This window comes from Mercenaria mercenaria, chromosome 5 (assembly GCF_021730395.1).
Source record: "Mercenaria mercenaria strain notata chromosome 5, MADL_Memer_1, whole genome shotgun sequence".
NCBI classification, from domain to species: domain Eukaryota; kingdom Metazoa; phylum Mollusca; class Bivalvia; order Venerida; family Veneridae; genus Mercenaria; species Mercenaria mercenaria.
This window is the reverse complement of record NC_069365.1, coordinates 35524875-35546028: the sequence shown is the minus strand read 5'-3', so window position 1 is coordinate 35546028 and position 21154 is coordinate 35524875. Positions and strand designations below refer to the sequence as shown.

Here is a 21154-nt window from a genome sequence, read left to right as displayed (position 1 = left end):
TAGCTTATCTGAGCCAAATGCTCAAGGTGAGCTTTTGAGACCGCTCGATGTCCGTCGTCCGTCGTGCGTCGTTCGTCATGTCAACAATTTGTAAAAAAAACTTCTTCTTCAGAACCACTGAGCAGATTTACACCAATCTTCACAGGAATGATCCTTGGGTAGCCTCCTTTCACAATTGCCCAAAGAATTTAATTCTATGCAGAACTCTGGTTGCCATGGCAACCGAAAGTAAATCTTTGAAAATCTTGTCAGAAACTGTTAGCCGGATTTCAAAAATATTTTCTAGAAATGATCTGTAGGTGACCCTCTACCAAAATTGCCTATGCCATTATGTTTCGTTAAAAAAATGGCCGCCAGGTGGCGGGGATTATTTTCCCTATATGGCTATTTTGTAAATTTCAAAAATCTTCTTCAAAACCACTGAACAGATTTAAACTAAAATTCACAGAAATGATTCTTGGGTTCACCCTATCAAAATTGCCCAAGAATTGAAATCCATGCAGAACTCTGGTTGCCGTGGCAACCGAAAGGAAAAACTTTAAAAATCTTCTTGTCCAAAACCACAGTAGCTAGGGCTTTGATATTTGCTATGTGGCATCATCTAATGGTCCTCTACCAAGTTAGTTCAAATTATCCTTCTAGGGTAATTATGGCCCTGCCCTGGGGGTCATATGATTTACATAGACTTATTTAGGAAACACTTTGAAAATCTTCTCGTCCAAATCCACAGGGCTTAGGGCTTTGATATTTTGTATGTAACAGCATCTAGTGGTCCTTTACTAAGATTGTTCAAATTATCCCCCTAGGGTTAAATATTTCCCGCCCGTGGGGGTCACATGGTTTAATAAATATATAGACTTATATCGGGAAAAACTTTGAAAATCTTCTTGTCCAAAACCACAGGGCCTAGGGCTTTTACATTTGGTATGTAGCATCATCAAATAGTCCTCTACCAAGTTTGTTCAAAGTATCACCCTAGGTTCAAATATGGTCCCGCCTCAGGGATCACATGGTGAATATAGACTTATATAGGGAAAACCTTTGAAAATCTTCTTGTCCAAAACCCGAGGGCATAGGGCTTTGATATTTGGTATGTAGCATCATCTATTGGTCCTTTACCAAGTTTATTCAATTTGTCCCCCTAATGTTGCCGCGCCCAGGCCCGGGTCACATGGTATATATAGGCTTGTATAGGAAAAATCTTAAAACATCCTCTATTCTAAAACCACAAGACCTAGGCCTTTGATGTTTTGTATGTAGCCTTATGGTCCTCTACCAAGATTGTTCAAAGTATTACCCTGGAGTGAAAAGAAGCCCTCCCCTTGGGTCCATAGTTTTACATATACTTATATAGGAAAATTAAAAAAAAATCTTGTTTGAAATTGGAAATCATAGGCTTTGATATTTGGTAGGTTGCATTGCCTAATGGTCCTCTAATAAGATTATTCAAATTATGCCCCTTTGTTAAAAAGAGGCCAGGGTGCCCCAAGTTTTACATAGACGTACATAGAAAAAAAAATTTTGCCTGAAAGTTTAAGACCTAGGCTTTTGCTATTTGGTATGTATCATTAGTTGATTTCTAACAAGATTTTTCGAATATGCCCCTGGGGTAAAAAGAGGCCTCGCCCCGATCTAGTTTCTGTTTTTTTTAAGATACAGCCTTGAACTTTGGGTGTCATGTACATATTTGCACACTGATCTAAAAACTGACTTTCAGTGACCATGAATGTAACCTGCTGACCTACTTTCTTAATATCTTAGCATCAGTTTGACATTTGATACATGTAGCTCATATTACTCAGGTGAGCGATCCAGGGTCATTATGACACTCTTGTTGTAACAATACAGGATTTTAATTACCATTTAAAAGATAAAAAAAACACTGAAAGTTTTGATAGTTACTGATTTCTTATACGATTTCTAACCTCAGTTGTCATATGCTGAGTTATCATGTTTGGTTGCTGCTGCTACCAGAGTCAAAATGTATACTAATTTTGAGAAACCTGCAAATTCTTAAGACCATAATAACAACAACACTAAAATAGTTATAGGCTTTCCAGAGAATAATTATTTCCACAACGTACAATGCTACCAGGTATGCCATAAAACTATTTTAGAGTAAATTCGGCAACTAAAAGCAACATAAACTGAATTCTACGTTTTAATTAAAATATCAAAATGTATGACTATCAATATCACGTAAACAAAAGATGACCTCATGTCACCTGAACTGGAGCGATAATATTCAGCTTGTGGTTGTTCTTTATCATCGGTTCATACTATAGTACTGCCCCTAATAACGTTGAAAAATTGGACACCCACAGGTCGCCCGAAATGGCAAAAGTAAAAATGGTACAGGTTCGCTTTGACCGAGCCAGTCCCAGAAAGAACTACTGAATTTTATCAATTTTTAGTTTCGTGAAAATGGACCGTATATAAACCTAGCTGCAGCGATGATATTAATGATTGCCTTTCTAACACGGCAATCTGTAGCAAGTAATCTTATAACAGATTTAATCAAAAGATTAATTAAGAGATTTAATTTAATTTCAAATTTTAATCTCCCATGAAAACTATGCGATGATAAACAAGTACCTGTTTCGTCTTCACATTATTCCCAAATAATTTACTTTCCAAGATAAATATCTGTATTTACATAACTGAAGCCAAACAACTGCTGATAAATGCAAAATAAACTTGTAATCTCTTACTGCAAAAGTGTTTACTCGATCTTTATTATTCAACATTTTAGAAAATATTTGTACCCAAAGTGCCGATTAACGGTTAAACTTCTCAAAATGAAGATAAATTGCATACACACTTGACAGTGATGATAGAGGTTGGATTTGATTCCGTTTTAACCTCTTTTATATCATTTGAGTAATTCTTAATATTTTCAGTTCCAAGATTATTTTCTTTAACTATGAACATTTCAATTTCCATCAGCCTAAACCTGGGGCCACCAACACCTTTTTAATAATAGAAATATTGAAACAGTCAAGTAATTTAACTATAAGCAGTCTAGCGGGCGAAACAGGGCCTACATGACCCTCTTGTTATATCATCATTCATATTTTGTCATGTAAACATGTTTTTCACTTGAAAAATTACTTTCAATGAAAGGCCATGGATATATTGTCTTTGTTTATCCGCCATTTTTTTTCATGAGAAAAAAAAAACAGTATAAATTAAAGGAATGAAATTATCAAACGCAATTTTATTTTATTTTACAAATAGTATTTCCAGAAAGAATTTGTTTTTAAGAAAATGTTGTTTTAGATTTTTAGCATTTTTACTGTCTAACAAAATGATGTGGTTAATTTGCCATTTTGCATCCCACACTATCTATAACTTTGTCATCCATCAACGGGATTGGTCTATTACTTGGTACGAATGTTTCCCATAATGTGATGATGTGTCATGTTCAGTATCAAGATCCCTAGCTCAAAGGCTAAAGTCACATTTGGAGCCTCAGGTCAAAAGTCAACATTTACCTTTCCTTGTTATGTATGTAATATACCTTGGTCTTTTTTGTCCTGTCTGCCGTTTTTTACCCATGCATGGATTTTTAAGCTGCACCATTAGAAAACCAACATAGTGAATATGCGACCAGCATGGATCCAGACCAGTCTGGTCGCTTTCAAAGCCTATTGTAATTAGAGAAACCGTTAGCGAACAGCATGGATCCTGACCAGACTGCGCGGATGCTCAGGCTGGTCTGGATCCATGCTAGTCGTAAATGCACTATGTTGGTTTTCTCATGGCGCGGCTCATATCAAGCTTATGTGTCATATGAACCCAATCAAAAAAGAATTTTTGGTGTATGTTCTTCAGAATTACTTCCCTTTAATATGGTGAAATATTTCATTACATTTGTTCTCTTAGGTTCCCCTCAATTTAAAAATGAAATATTTTTAAATATCTTCTTTTTTTAATTTATAGATGTTTAAGCAGTCAATAACAGTTACTGTATATTTATATATGTGTACTTTTTAATCCAAACATTGTGTGTTACAATATATTGTATAAATAGCACAATATTATATTGCATCATTGACAGATATCAGATCATTAGGTTATACTGCAGTTGAGATAAATATAGTCACCATCCAGTCGTATATATTGTATGTCATTGGAATACTCCATTCACTTGTTTTGTCTTTGTCTTTGTAATTTTATTTATACATGCTCTGCTTTAATATGACCTTTGAGGGAGGCTTAATTATAGAAACTTTCCTCTTGTTATTAACAGTCTAAACGATATCTTTTCACAGATTGTAAAGCCAAGAATCCCACTCGCCAGCAATCGGTCTCAAGAGGTCAATAGCTATCTGTCAAAGTGTGTTGAGATTGGTTGGCTTATGGTTGTTCAAGACCCGCCATTAGTACTTGTAGATAAATCCACTTTCGGCTTTGACACAAACACATTCAAGGACTACACGAAACGTGGTCGCTATATACAGTACGTTGTTTGGCCGGCTCTTTATCTGCACGAGAAAGGTCCCCTTTTAGGAAAGGGAGTTGCCCAGGGTTGTGACGTTAAGCCAGATCAAACACGAAGCCTTGGAAGAGCAGTGGGCAAGAAAACAGTAGGTCAGAATAACAGAATGTTAGAGTCATGCATTCTGCAGACTAGTCCCAAGAGACCAGTTGTCGACGAGCGGTTCTTTCAAGCACCTGTTCAAGAAAATGCACGATCATCAACAAATGTATAAGCTTTGTACGCAATGAAGTGACATCCTATACATATCCGCACATTTTAGTAGATACGATATAGATCAAAGCTTGTGTTTCATAAGATTTTCCAAGTAGCCAAGGCATACCGATTTGATGTTTATCCGTGGAATGGCGTTGCGAAATACAGAAGACACATTTTAACAAGATTGGGTTTGTAAATGCATTTTATAACAACTCTATATCGCTCACTGGAATATAATGGTCTTACTGACAATGTCCAAGTTTGGATCACAGAAAACCACAATTATACATCCAATTACGGATTCACAGACCGAGTTTAGTATATTTATATGTTGTAATGTAGGTGTTACAATCAAATGCATTAAAGTTTATGCGTAACTCTTCACATATCGTATACAAATACGCATTCAAAATATTTATCATTTTAGAAGAAATAATGTCTTGATGAAACATTTTTTTAAGAATTTTAGTGAAACAATAGCACGTAAATCTTAACATGTTAAACGCCGACTGTACAGTCTGGTGATACTTATTCCATTCAGGATAAGGATAAAACATTATCTCGTGCAATATTTTTCACGAATCAACAGTTACGAGTGGTTTCTCTGGCTAGAATTTTTTATGTACTTTTGCATGGTTTCATTACGGCAAAATAACTTTAACATTAAACAACGAAAAATAGTTTTTCGGAGACTGAACCATGCAAACCCAATCCATTTCATAAACACAATCTATCGAATTTGACCACTGTAAATCCACACGTTTGAGAAAAGGTTTAGGAAATAGAATTGAAATCTTAAATAATCAATACAAATCAATCTTCATTACGGCAAAATGAACTTTACTACAACATGAATTGTAATCAAAACAACATCGATTTGTGTTGTTAATTTTTTTCACAAACACTGTCTATTCTGTCAAGAGCAACGTTTTTTGAACTTCACTATTTTCATTTTCCATGCATAAAACTAGCGGAAGAATATCAAGCATTGTTATATACGTTTGTGTCTTTTTTTATATGAAAATAGTGTTTTCTCGTAGACTACGTACTTTAAGATGTGTTATTATTTAACAGGCACATATAATAGGGTTGTTATTAGCTCCTTCTGGGATGCTGAATTCTGCTTGTGTGGATTTTGCCAGATCTGATCTCATGAAGCGCGCATGCGCTGAGTGTGGTCCGTCCTTGCAAAATCCACGAGAGCCGAATACAAAATTCCAGATCAAGCTACTGTTGTAATGACTCTTTTAAGTATATACCTCCACCTTTTTGTTTGTTTATTTGTATTCTATCATAAAACTGCTGTTATTGTCACTTTTCGGGGGTGTTTTAACAGGTGAGAAAACGTGTGTTAACAGAGAGATTCTCGCGCTCACGTGTTGTTATAACACCTTTTTGTATATGGCTGTTCCGTGGCAAAGCGTAAACGCATTACGGCCCCAAAACGGATAATTCAAAATGAAATGACGTCGACGTGACAAAACAACGTACACTTTACTGCGCATTTCCTGGAAATCCAATGACGTTGAGGGACAGTATATTAATTCACCTGGTTTTTTACGCGTTTTCTGCTAGAATAGCGTTAGCGCATGTCCTTTTCGTGTTATAACATTTTCAGAATCCCTCGGGAATCTTTGGTACCCTCGCCCTAACGGGCTCGGGTACCAACCAATCCATCGGGATTCTGCAGATGTTATAACACGAAAAAACATGCGTTATCCCTACAGTCGAACGAAATCTTAAATGTTTGTAGATGTTTAAATCAAATGAGTTATTTTTTTTTGTGTGCGCTATTTATATAACTGTGTCAGCTCATGCATATTAATGGAAGTAGTCCGGCAACATACAATAAGGAAGGTACAATACGGGATTTTTAGAAAGTACAATACGTGATAGTTTTCAGCCTGCTCGTATTTCCTTGTTAAATGCAAACTGTAACTTTGACAGAATTTATATAGGTATATAATAGATGGGCATACGTGCCGTCTTATGTTTAAATTCCGATTAGATCCTAACCATTCTCGTCTGTATGTGTTTCTGGACAAATCACTGATCAGGCCACTGGCACCAGAGCAGAAAGAAAATGCTGCTGTACCCTACACCTACGTGTAATATAAGAACTGTGGTCATGAACAGGAAACTATACTAACCCATTTCAATCGTACATTTCTCTCTTCAATCCCAAAGTTTGGTAACTAGATACTATGCATATTGAACATGTGCTAATTTATCTTCCATCATGCACCAGTCACTTTATCTCAGTCTTTTATATCGCGGAAACACTCTTTCGTCGACGTTACAAAAAAAATAAACTTGGACGAACTTCCCTAATGAACTTCCGGTCTAGACGGAACGGCCGTGTACACATGTTAGGTGGAACGTAAACAAACAAAAGCAGAATGTATTACATTTACAATTCACAATGGTACAAATACATTCGATTTGATGAATGAAAGTCATCTTAGAAATTATTTTGAATTTGAAATCATTCAATGGTACACATTTGTATTGCTCATTTAATTCCCATTGCACATTCATTTATACACTTTCTAACTAAAAGGCGATTGACATGCATATTCCACATCAGCCAATCAGAATAAATTTGTTATCTAAACAGGAACTTCATAAGGTAAGTTATCCCAAGTTTATTTCTGAACTGTTGATGAAAAAGTGTCTCTGCAATAAACAATATTGAGGCAATGTGACCGATGCACGACGGAAGATAAATTACAATCTTGTTTATACATAGAATTCATTACCAAACGTTAAAGGTGCGAAATTTCGTGATTGAAATGGGTATTTTTCAGAAAAGACGTTCATGACCATGCTTCTTATAGTATACATAGGGGTAAAGTAAAACATGTAAATTTACTTTTTTGTTTTTGTTGGCTGCCAGCGGATCATGTGTGTTATGTGCAACTTTATTACTTACAACAACATAACTTGAACATGATTGTAGAAGATATACATTTTGTAATATGTTTAAATCATATTTTTATGTAGAAACAGACCAAAAGTTTATGCATGTTAATTCGATAGCTCTATTTATGTACCAAACATTCTTACTTCAGTTATTCGCTGACTCACAAGTGGGGTCTACTCATAATATATTCGTCACCTTTTAGGATAGCTTAGTGTATTAGTGCCAGAGCTTTTTGTCATCCTCAGCGGATTGTGCCATCAGGTTCTGAACGCCCTGTTAAACACAATATAACTTCAATAGAGTATTACTTAACTGACATTTTGTTAATGCATCGTACATTTGCACGTGATTTTTCAAAGGCGAGCCATCACCACTTTTCTAAAATAAAATTGCAAAAAACTTACGATGTACGGTGGCACAGAAGTGACATAGATGTTTTTATTTTAATATGTGCGCACGTAATAACTAATACGTGCGCACGTACTAGTACAAAAAACATCATCGCACATACTATAAAAACATCGTCGTACGTATAAAGGCGCACGTAATAACTAATACGTGCGCACGTACTAGTACAAAAACATCATCGCACATACTAGTACGTGCGCACGTACTAGTATAAAAACATCTTCGTACGTTTATAGTAATACGTGCGCACGTATTACTTTATACGTACGAAGATGTTTTATATCAATACGTACGGATATGTTTTTTTAACTAATACGTGCGCACGTATTACTATATACGTACGAAGATGTTTTTTATACGTACGTATTAAAATAAAAAAACATCTATGTCACCTCTGTGCCACCGTAACAATGACATCTTTCCATATTCATTTTAAACATTTCATTACATTTTCGATCAAAAACGATGCGTCAAACGCCCACAAAAAGAACGAAATGTCTTCAGCGGTAGGTTTTATTTTATAGAAAAAAAACAACTTAGCTAATTAAGTTACATGTTTATAATAAAATGATCATTAGGAATTTCTTATTTTACCAAACTGGGTCACACTTCCGGTTTGATCATTTGTAACAATTTTAGCATCATATCATCAGTAGTTTTAGTGATTAAATTTTGGTGGCATAATATTGATTGCTTATGTATATTGGTTAGGATATCACAGCATATCAAAGCACAATAAATTCCATTTTAAACTAAAGTGCAAGTAATAACATGGTTTTGACTTATTTTTACTGCATACTCTGCGATAGTTATTTATCATCTAGTGAAATATATATTAAATAGATAAAATCTATAGTTTACATTGTTTAAGTTTACATTCCGCCCTATTAAACGTATAAGATTTATATACGTCAACATTATCAAGAATGCCGCCGACACCGTGTTTCTTTTATAGACAAATAGTTCTTTTCTTATACTATTGAAACGTCACGGTAATGTATGTAGTCAGTCTTTAGCTGGCTAACGGAAGGTCGGAGCCTCTGAAACAGCCATATTAAAGCACTTTTTGATAGTTGTTTATTACCAGTTAACAGCTTTTTGCAAGTTTATTGCGTATCAACACCTTTTTATTAGCCTAAGGGGACTAGCGGTGATCAGATCTTTTTTATTACACAGATAATAATCTTCCCGGTGATTGCGTCTATATTAAGAGCATTTTGAAAATTGTAACATGTTTAATGAACGACACTTAAATACACTGTAAATATATATATTTTCTATATGGATATATATATATATATATATCTCTCTCTCTCTCTCTCTCTCTCTCTCTCTCTCTCTCTCTCTCTATATATATATATATATATATATATATATATATATATATATATATATATAACAAGTTGAATGAGTAGCACCAATCTAGTAAGATTCGACTGAAACGAGGCTAATAACGGCTACCACGTAAAAATTTAGCTCTGAGATAATTGTGGTTATTTTTTATGTTTTCGATGATTCAGGAATAGTAAAAGTGAAATTTTATAAGTTGAATGGAATCACGCAAGTTTGGAACAATATTGGACAAGTAATTAATCAAATTAATTCACTGGATGTGCTATATCAGTGTTATATCAGTTTTATGTACACGTGTGTATTATAAATCACGAGCGCGCCATATCGGACAATGGAGTATACTGAACAATAAGGTGACCACAGGTCAGTAGTATTTATATCAGCCTTATATACACATAACAAAAGATTTTACATCTATATCTATCGCAGTATATCGCTGTATATAAACAATATAAAAATGAGTGAACATAAAACGCAATTAGTAGAAGACAGGAACAGATCCTCCCCAAATTCACCGACAACGCCGGAGGATTCTCGAAATCCAGAAAAGAAACTGAACTTAAACAAAAGCACATGTGACGATGAAGCTGTGAGTACATCAATTATTGTTGATCCTTCCAAACACAGTGAACTGGAATTGAAATTGAATACAAACGATATGATGGTAATTGCAAATATTGTAAAAGATGCGCTCAAAGATGATCTTAAGAACTTTATCAAAGAATCTATAACGGAAGCTACAAAGTCTGTTGTTGCATCTGTTTCAAAAGTGTACGAGGACAGGGTTAAAACTCTAGAGGCTGAAAATCGTACTTTGAGAACTGAGCTAGACGAGGTAACGGAACGAGTTGGGGAGCTAGAGGCTCAAATGGATGAGTCCGAACAATACAGTAGACGGAATAACATCAGAATTTCTGGCTTTCCTGTCGTACCAGGTGAAAATACTGATGATATAGTATTGCAGATGGCAAAAGAAATGGCTGTTGAGCTCGACATTGAAGACATTGACAGATCACATCGAGTCGGAAAAAAAAGCGATGGGAGAACGGATATTCTGGTAAAATTTTCCAGTTACCGTTACCGCAGAAAATTTCTCCAAAGTAGGAAAAAGTTAAGAAATAGTCATCCATTTAGAAATGTCTACATTAACGAAGATCTGACCAAGAGGCATGCAAACATTATGAAGGAGGCCAGACAGATGGTGAAGACAAACTGCTTTAAATCAGCATGGACTTATGATGGGAGGATGCTAGTGAAAGACCGTGACGATAAAACTCATGTAATTGTTTCCTTAACGCAGTTAAGACGTATTTAATGCGTACATAGTTTCCATAGGGTTCAAAACATATTTCCATGTTTTGAAATACTTTTCTATTGATGTTGTTTAGAATGCTCAACGTAATTTCCAGGTTGTATTAATGATCATATTACCATGTTTTAACAAACATTAATTTTAATGCTGTGACAGGCCGTAGTATTTGCTTTTCTTTTAAAATACAAAAGAAAATTAGTATGATGCATTCGACAAAACTACATGTAGACATGAAAAGTAATATATATTACCTTCATGTAGATTATTGTGTGAAATCTATATACTTCCACATGTTTTCATAGATCTTTATTTTTTTTTCCTTTATATTATTATCATGTATGCGGTACTATAATCTTTTCACATATTTTTGATATGCGCTAGATTTAATAGTACAGTAGTAAAACTTCGTGGGAAATATATTTCAGGTAGCCAATCAAATCTCGAAAATAGTATTACCTGAGTTAGCCGTCACGTGATCACATGACTCGATTACTTACCTGTATGAATTAAACACGCGGCGAATGAGGTTAAAGTTATTATGTTTAAACTTATTATTATTTTGTATTAACATAAATTTGTAAATATGACACTGTGCTTGAAATTCTATGCAAATACGTCGTAGATTTCATAGATCATTTTATATAATTCACTACACGGAGATATAGATAATAATTTTCACACGACTGCATTGATTATTTTTTATATGCGCGTGTTTACGTAGTTGTAGTAAAACCTCGTCAATAATATCTTACAGGTAGCCAATGAAAGCTCCAAAATCGTCTTACCTGAGTTAGTAATCACGTGATTACATATGGCTCGTATATTTACTTGTAAGAATAAAATACGCAGCAAATGAGCTCATATGTGAAAACTTTTTATTATATTGTTTATTACATAAATTTGTAAATGCGGAAATTCTATGCAACTGCGTCGTAGATACAAGGCCATTACAAAAAAGACATCTCACTATATCTTGTTATTTTTATTATTTATTTATGTGTACTTTTTTAACATCGTGTCTAGTACTGTTCATTTTGTTTCTTTAATTTAATAAGTTTCAAGTGTCAGTTAAAACGTATTTCACTGTCGTTACCTATTGCGACCAAAAGCTCTATAAGTATGCTTTGTTTGATTCAAAGTCAAAACGAAACCTATTTCATTATGTCGTGAATTTTAATTAAAGTTCACTAGTAACATGTCTTTCTTCAGCATATTTTTCAATAATATTTAAGTATAGAATAACGCTATAGACAAATCAGTGTAATTGAGTAATACGGTTTAACTTGTTCTACTGGATAAAAACTCAGAGAAAAAGAAACTCACGAGTTTTATCTCTGAGTTGGTAGTAATCAAACAAGTTGTGTAAATATGTGTATATATACGAATTATTATTTTTTTTTTTTTTTGGCGTTTCTTTTTCTGTTTCTTATTTTGTCGGTTAGATATCATATTAAGTCAAAAACGTATTTATGTATTAATGCTGTGACAGGTCACAGAATTTGCTTTTTCTTTTAAAATACAAATGAAAATTAGTATGATACATTCGGCAAAACTACACGTAGACATGAAAGGTAACATATAACCTTCATAATGTAGATTTTTGTGTGAAATCTATATACTTCCACATGTTTTCATAGATCAGGGTTTTTTATTATTAGTATAAGTATTATTATTATTATTATTATATGCGTTAATTTAATCTTTTCACATGTTTTTGATATGTGTTAGATTTCGTAGTAGTAGTAAAACTTCGTGGTTTACTTTGGTTGGATTTTTTCTCAAGTAATGTCTAATGTGATATCTCCTATAGTTAGTTTATTTTGTTTGGATTTTCTTCAAGTAACGTCTAATGTAACATCTACTACAGTTAGTTTATTTTGTTTGAATTAAAACTTCTTTTTTTTCAAGTAACGTCTAATGTGATATCTACTACAGTTAGTGTTACTCTGTTTGGATTTTTTTCAGGTAACGTCTAATGTGATATCTACTACAGTTAGTTTACTCTGTTTGGATTTTCTTCAAGAAACGTTTATCGCAATATTTATTATAAGCAGTTTACTTTATTTGGATTTCTTCAAGTAACGTCTTGTGTGATATCTGCTACAGTTATTTCAATTTTTCTGATTTTCCTTATGTAATATCTAATATATGCATTACATCAACATATATCATTTGTTCATAATATACAAAATTGACATGATAAGTTTTATATTATTGTCACATGTGTTAAGAATGTTATTTTTAAGTCAGCGATTTCACTATTTCTGTTTTAATTAATGCAGTTCATTGTCTACAAACCATAATATCTCAATTTACTACTATTACTTCAATAAGATGTTATTTCTTTCTCTGTCTATCCTTTCTCTTATCACTCATATTAATTATTCTAGCATTATAGTACAACAGTATACGTCAGAGTTAGCTTTTTGCGCATTCCGCGATTTAAATTTGTTGCATAGCCAATGCACCCAAAACTATAGTATTGATTTAATGAATTTTCTAACCTAATGGGTAATGACATAGTATCACACAGGGTGTCCATTGGACTATTTTATAATAAAACCCACAGGACACAAGTGAAGCAATATTTTAAATATTACCGAATGAACATTGGCCATTTTCTTGTTTACTGTGTACTAAGGTCATTTGAAATATGCCTCTTAGCATTTAAGTTTCTTAATTTTAATTTTGTCAACTTTGGTGTGATTGTATTAATGCTAGTGATAATGGCCGGAGATGTAGAAACAAATCCAGGACCAGACAGTTCTTAATCCAATAGTATCCCGGAGCAGTCAAATTCACTTTCGATTTGCCATTTAAATATTAGGAGTATTAGAAATAAAATGAATTATGTAAATGACAGTCTTTTAGATTTTGACATTCTCTGTTTTACAGAAACACACTTAAATGAAATTGTACCAAATGAAGTGATTAGTTTGGAGCATTTCACATGTTACAGATGCGATATGTCTGCACACTCAGGTGGAATTCTTACATATGTCTCAATTAATCTGTGGTCGAAACGTCGTTATGATTTAGAAAAGCCATCAATTCAGGCGATTTGGCTAGAAATTCGCTATAAATCTTTTAAAGGTATACTTTGTAGTGTATACCGCCCGCCTGGTACTCCAGTTATTTTCTGGAATGATTTTAATATTTGTATAGAAAATGCATACAACGTTATGTCTAATTTAACAATAGTCGGGGACTTGAATGAGGACCTATTAAATGCTAATCTAAACAATTTAAAACAACTGGCTATAGTTAATAGTCTTGAAAATGTTATCCAAGAACCGACTAGGGTTACTGACAGTTCGTCAACTCTTAATGATCCCATATTAATATCTAATGGAATTGAACATGTTTACAGCGGGGTAATTGACGTAGAGAGTGAGATAAGTGATCATAAACTAACGTTTTTATATATAAAAATATGCGATGAAAATATAACATGTACTCGTAGAAAAATCTGGTATTATAAAAGAGCAAATTTCGAGTTATTAAACAACTTGATAAATTTAGAAAACTGGGATTTTATACAGTCAAATACGGTATCTGTTCATGATGCATGTTCTTGTTTTAATGAGGTTTTTCTTTCACTAATGTCACGTTGTATTCCATCCAAAGAAATAGTGATTCGTCCACGTGATAAACCGTGGTATGACTCAGAAATAAGAAAGTACTCTAAACTCAGAGATCGACATATATCTAAAGCAATAAAAAGTCAAAAAAATACAGATTGGACTAAATTCAAATCGCTTAGAAATAAAGTTAATAATCTCAAAAAGTCTGCAATGGAAAAGTTTTTTAGTAATATTGAAGAAAATATTGCTGAGGCCAGGATAAATAATCAAAAAGAATACTGGAAACACTTACGCTATTTAGTAAAAACAGTTAAAAAATCGGAAATAATACCCCCACTGAAAAAGGTTAATGATGACAATTCGGAACAATTTTACTTTACTGATGTTGGTAAAGTGACATGTCTTAATGATTACTTTGTATCTATTTCGAGTATTGATGATAGAAATGTTAACCTTCCAGAAATGTGAAAAAGAACAGAAAATTCGTTATCCAATATAATTATTACAGAAAATGATATTATAGATATAATATGTAATCTTGAGGTTAATAAAGCAGTAGGTTTAGATTTAATTAGTCATAAAGTTTTGAAAAATACTAAATATTCGATAGCCAAACCTTTATGTTTACTGTTTAATAGGTCTTTAAACGAAGGTATTTTTCCCAACATTTGGAAAAAAGCCATGGTAATGCCACTCTTTAAGAAAGGCGATATTCATTCGGTTAGCAACTATAGACCTATCTCTCTCTTAAGTTGTGTAGGTAAATTGATGGAAAGAACGGTGTATAAATACGTATACAATTATCTCCACGAAAATAAGCTACTTTATTCGTATCAGTCAGGTTTTTTGAAAGGTCATTCAACAGTTTATCAATTAATCGACATATATCACCAAATTACTCAATCACTAGACTCGAAAACGAATACTTGCATAGTATTTTGTGATATTTCTAAGGCATTCGACCGCGTCTGGCACAAAGGTTTATTATTCAAATTACAAGAAAATGGAATAATCGGAAACGTTCTTAACTGGATTGAAAATTATTTATCAAATCGCTGTCAGAATGTCTTTGTAGGGACGTCTCAATCAGATTTCAAGACTGTGATGGCTGGAGTTCCACAGGGGTCAGTGTTAGGTCCCTTGTTATTTCTCATTTATGTAAATGATATTGTCGACAATTTATTGAGTATTTCCCGTCTATTTGCCGATGATACATCTTTGGCATGTACAGCAGCAAATATTGCAGATTTAGAAGGTATTTTAAACCATGACCTGTTAATTATATACAATGGGCTCATCAGTGGCTAGTAGATTTTAATCCAAATAAAACAGAGGCAATTCTTTTTTCAAACGTAATGCCACACAATGTTAATCTTACTTTTGATAATGTTCCAGTTAAATTTGTTAGTGATCACAAACATCTTGGTGTGACTTTAAGTAGCAATGGTAAATGGCATAAACACATTGAAAATATATTCTGTCCGCATCAAAAATTTAGGCATTATGCGCAAACTGAAATTTTCATTGCGCAGGAAATCTTTGAATCAAATTTATATATCGTTTCTCCGACCATTGCTAGAATATGCAGCTGTCGTATGGGATAATTGTACAAATTTTGAAAAAGATAATCTTGAAAAACTACAGAACGAAGCTGCAAGAATTGTAACTGGTACAACGCGATCAGTATCGTTAGAAAATCTCTATAGGAAATAGGATGGATATCTCTGTCCGAAAGACGGGTATATCAAAAATTAATATTAATGTATAAAATAAAATATAATATGGTCCCAGAATATTTAAGTAATTTATTCCCTAATGTAGTCGATGACAATAACCCTATAACTTAAGAAATAATGAAGATTATGAAATCTTAAGAAGACGTACCGAAATATTTTCTAGTTCATTTATTCCATCTTCTATCTCATTGTGGAATGAACTACCCATTGAAACAAGACACCTAGAAAGCCTATCAGCTTTCAAAAAGTTATTATTGACCACACGGTTTAAAGCGCCAGAAGTACCGGAGATATATTCCTTTGGAGATCGAAAATATTCAATTTATCATTCTCGACTAAGAAACAAATGCAGCAACTTGTGTTTTGATCTTTTTAATAATCATTTAGCAACCGAATTTAGTTGTAGTTGTGGATATTATATTGAAGATTGTGAGCACTATCTTCAGTGTCCTAACTTTATAAATCAAAGAATAGTTATGTTCCAGTCAACCAAGGACTATCATCCTTTAAGTACAGATACATTACTTTTTGGAAACCCTTCTTTATCAGTAAACGATAATATCACTATTTTCAGAAGTGTTCAAAAATTTATTAAAGATACAAAACGATTTGAGAATTGAAATACTACAGTGACTTTTGTGTCCAAATTTATCTAGATTTAGTTTTGCAACAACAAGATCAACAATAAAAATCTAGAAAGCAAAAACTAAAATATTAGTTTTAAGCGAAATATAAACATCATGTTGTACTTGATCTAACTTGACTTTCTCTTACTATTCTTTCTTCCCTCTTTCCCTCTTCTTTTAACTTCAATTATATAAAATTTTGCATAGCCTTTTCAATACACATTTTGTAGCCAAATCTCATGTAAGTGAATTTTATTAAGGGGAGGGTATGTAATAATGTTGTGAGAACTTGTTACCCAACCCTTTTGCATATAATATTGTTAAGTTTTGTATTTGAGATGTAGATATTATGTATATTGATATGCAATAAAATATGTTTAAACCAATCTAGTAAGATTACAGTTAAATCGTGGTCTTTAGCTTGAGTTAATTAGATAAAATTAATAATGCACACTTGTCCGCTTGGAGTATCATAGTTTTCTCTGGCGTAAAAGTGACCAAAGTGACCATGTTAACGTTATAATTATTTATGCTATGTCCCAAGGCGGTGCCCATAATGTTTACTTATTTTTCATTCATCCACGTTGTCAATTTTTTTATTTGTCCACACATCTCATATGTACACTACTTACATACAATGATATGGGGTTTCATTTTGAGTGGGCTAAACTATTTGGGCGTAACTATTTCTTTTAGATTGTTGTCCAGTTATTATTCGGCATTACGGAACAAATCTCTATCTCTCATTCATTTTAACTCTGCAAGATTTTAACCTAATACTTTTGGTATCTCGGCACGCTCCTGTAATGCGTATTTTATAAATGAGACAATCAGCTTTTTAAAGATTTTGCAACATTAAGTGAACTAAAACGCCTCTTCGTCTCATTTATTCAAGGGATGTATAAATGCCTTTCTAGGGTGTTTTAAAGGGTGCCTTCCATTTTTGAGTAAGCTGTACTTCCGATCGTCGTTTTAAATATACCTATACTCAAAATATAATTCACACTAGCTGGATACAAGATATTATATCTCCGATCTTTCATTTCATAGGACTTTCTAAAACATACAAAGCTTACATATTGAGGACGAACATGCCCGCATCAATTTGAGAAAAAACGTGCCTTTGCTTATCGAATGTACTTATTTAATTGATCGTATGGTGTCGGCCCAGTACATTTTCTCCTTCTTTGCTGTATAGTAAAACAAGCACTTTTGGACATGGATTGTGAATTTCACAACAAAACTGCACCATTGACAGCTCTGTATTTCTGAAGAGTAATACTATCCCAGTCAATATATCACAGAAAAACACCATCATCAACGATGAACTTTTTTGCTACACATAAAAGTATCTAGTCCATGTTTAAATTTCCCACTGACATCTGACATGGCCACCAGTCTGGTGTAGTTTTTTAATCCTTCCGCACAGAAATGTAATCCTGAAAAACACACATAAAACAACTGTTAAAGACATCAGAAATGACAAAAAAATGAACACAGTATCAATAAATACATTTGGAATATAACATGTCAAAGTAGGGATAGCGTTAAATTGGGAACTTCAAAATTTCAACGAACTACTTTCTAGGATACAACGACCCGGAAGTACTTCTATACCGGGGTGACACCTAAATCTTATCAAATTTTTAATTTAGCCAAATTTTTCCCACAAAATCTTGTAACTTAGGGTTTTGCGAGAAGAGTTACACAAGACATTGTCATCGCAAAGAAAATTTTGTACCGCAGAAACATTTGAAACATTAGACCTACTTTGCGGAGAAATTGGCTCGGAAACCGGAATTTTGAAGAAAAAAGGCACATTACAAAATTTGCCTTCCTTCTGAAAATTTCAATCAGATTTTCATGAAATCAACTGTGATATCACTAGTTAATGCTTATAGTATGTTTTATGTAACTTTAAGCTTATTTATTTTGAAATATGATGTATCAAAATGAGTATTTACTTTAAAAATATGCATTTTTTAGTAAAAAATGCATAATTTACCCACTACAATTGCAGAAAAATGAAACTTTTAATGATTGAAAGACCAGAACCCACAAGCAAACACCAATATGTGATTATATTTATGACAATTACTGGAAGAAAAACAGATCAATACATCACAGACTATCTTAAAGTGAATTATTTCTTCGACTAAGCCAGGCAATGGCTGAAACGTCAAATGCAAAGCCGATCCGCACCATCTTGGAAGCAGGCAAGTGCGGAAGTTCAAGAACTCCAACTGGAGCCAGACACAGCTCAGGGTACCCCTTAAACTGTCAAGCAGTTACTGACAAGGCTACAGTTCTAACTAAAGACATTAGGACCAGAGGGAAATGCACCGGTGGAAAATGTAAATCGCTTACCGAAAACTAGCCTTCATTCTGCGGTGTTACACTGGGAATCACAGCTTCTGCCCGCTCGACTTAATAGGTTGGTCTGGTTTATGGGTAGCTGCTGACTGGGTGTATGATTCGAAATTCCTACTGACGTATGGAATTCATCGCCTGCAAATGACAAAAGAAAGATCGTGAAGCGGTGTCGGCCTTTCTTGAGAAACAACTGAGTGTGTGTGTATAGTTCTAAGTGTGATCAGGAACACCTGTAGAAAAAAAGTGACATAATATTCACAGATTGGTACCATCTATCATGTCTTTATCATTCTGATATAAACTGGTTCAGGAACTTTACAGGAAGTCTGTCATAAAAACACTGCAACTGAATAATTTTCTACATATATGTTAGCTGAAATAGTGAAAAGAATATTAAAATAAGTATTACCAGACAACCTCTTTCAGCACAAACAACAAAGTATCTGAAATGCACATTTAAAGAATTGAAACACATAAATGCTATGAAAAAACAACATACAGAAAAACATGAATAAAAGTCCCAACAGGAAAAGTCCTATCTAAAGAATGAAGTAGAATGAATCGAGCAAAACTGGAATACAAATACCGTCAAGTTATGTTTCCAGTCGGTACCAAGACAAATACATATTAAGGAAACTGCACGAGGCCGACCCAGGAAATCAGCCCGGTTAAATAGTTTCTTAGTAACACAGACCTGCGTTGTAAACCTGAAAAGCAAATCAGAATAGAAGCATCCCATTCAAGGCAGAATGTATCTGACGACGACCTGATGCGGGCTGAAGCTGAAAGCTCGGAATATGTTCTAAACTGAAAAAAGAAATGAATAAATAAAATAATACACAAACAACAACAACAACAACAACAACTATTTTATCACACTGAAGCAACCTCCATGGATTTCCTTTGTGTTACAACCAATGTCCTGTCAGTGTAAAGAAAACTTGTTATACATTAATAATGCCGACAAATGCACTCGGCACACCGGTAAGCAATGTCCTTCAATGCCAAAATGCCGGTAGCACATTGAATTTGACTGAAATGAGAAAAATAATTATTTCGTGTAATATTAGTTATGCGTCTCATACGCAAGGGAACGAACATTCACGCAATTTCTTTATATCATATATGAGACGCCTGCTGACTGGCTTTAACATCAGTGTAATAACACCATGACTGGTTCGAGATCCAGGCCCGACAAGCATTTCTGAGTCTCTCCGACTCTTGTTACGAAACCGACTATAGCCTCAATTAACGCATCCGGTCCAAAATGTACAGCTTCCATACATACGACACTGTTCATCCACGGTCTATTACGGCACTATGTAACATGTTCACATATATATACTTATAAATTCTTCGGAAAAGAGACCCTATGCGAAATAGAATTTTTTTTTAAAATTTAAGAAATTTAAATTTATAATTTTTTTTCTTAAAATCAAAGTGAAAATCTATGTGTCTTCTTTTTATATAGCCTTTTTAAAGCTTCCTGCTTGTTCAGTGTCTTTGCACTATAGTAGAAGACTGACAAATCAAGAGGAGACAACTTTTACTCAAATTTCAAAGAAAATTCAACTACTGAATTTTTAAAATTTGAATAAAATTAAAATTTCACAAACCTTGGAAATATCCTTTTAGCTACTGATTTGTATTGTTATCAGCTACTGGTGTGTGAAGTTTCATGACTGTAAACCCTATGGTTGCTGAGATATTCCACTTTCTGAATTTGCCATATAGGTGTCGGCCCAGAACAATTTCTCCTTCTTTGCTGTATAATAAAACAAGCACTTTTGGACATGGATTGTGAATTTCACAACAAAATTGCACCATTGACAGCTCTGTATTTCTGAAAAGTAATACTATCCCATTCAATATATCACAGAAAAACACCATCATCAACGATGAACTTTTTTGCTACACATAAAAGTATCTAGTCCATGTTTAAATTTCCCACTGACATCTGTCATGGCCACCAGTCTGGTGTAGTTTTTTAATCCTTCCGCACAGAAATGTAATCCTGAAAAACACACATAAAACAACTGTTAAAGACATCAGAAATGACAAAAAAATGTACACAGTATCAATAAATACATTTGAAATATAACATGTCAAAGTAGGGATAGCGTTAAATTGGGAACTTCAA

General features: G+C 33.6%; 1 protein-coding gene across 1 annotated transcript in view; it reads left to right on the top strand.

The window, feature by feature from the left end:
- The window catches only part of LOC123556778 (uncharacterized), a 39226-nt gene extending 30338 nt beyond the window's left edge, over nucleotides 1-8888 (top strand). Inside the window, exon 12 of the mRNA XM_053543180.1 lies at nucleotides 4275-8888. Within this exon, the coding sequence (XP_053399155.1) occupies nucleotides 4275-4715 (441 nt within the window). The 3' untranslated portion in view covers nucleotides 4716-8888. The remainder of the gene's footprint in view (nucleotides 1-4274) is intronic.
- Nucleotides 8889-21154: the final 12266 nt, after the last annotated feature.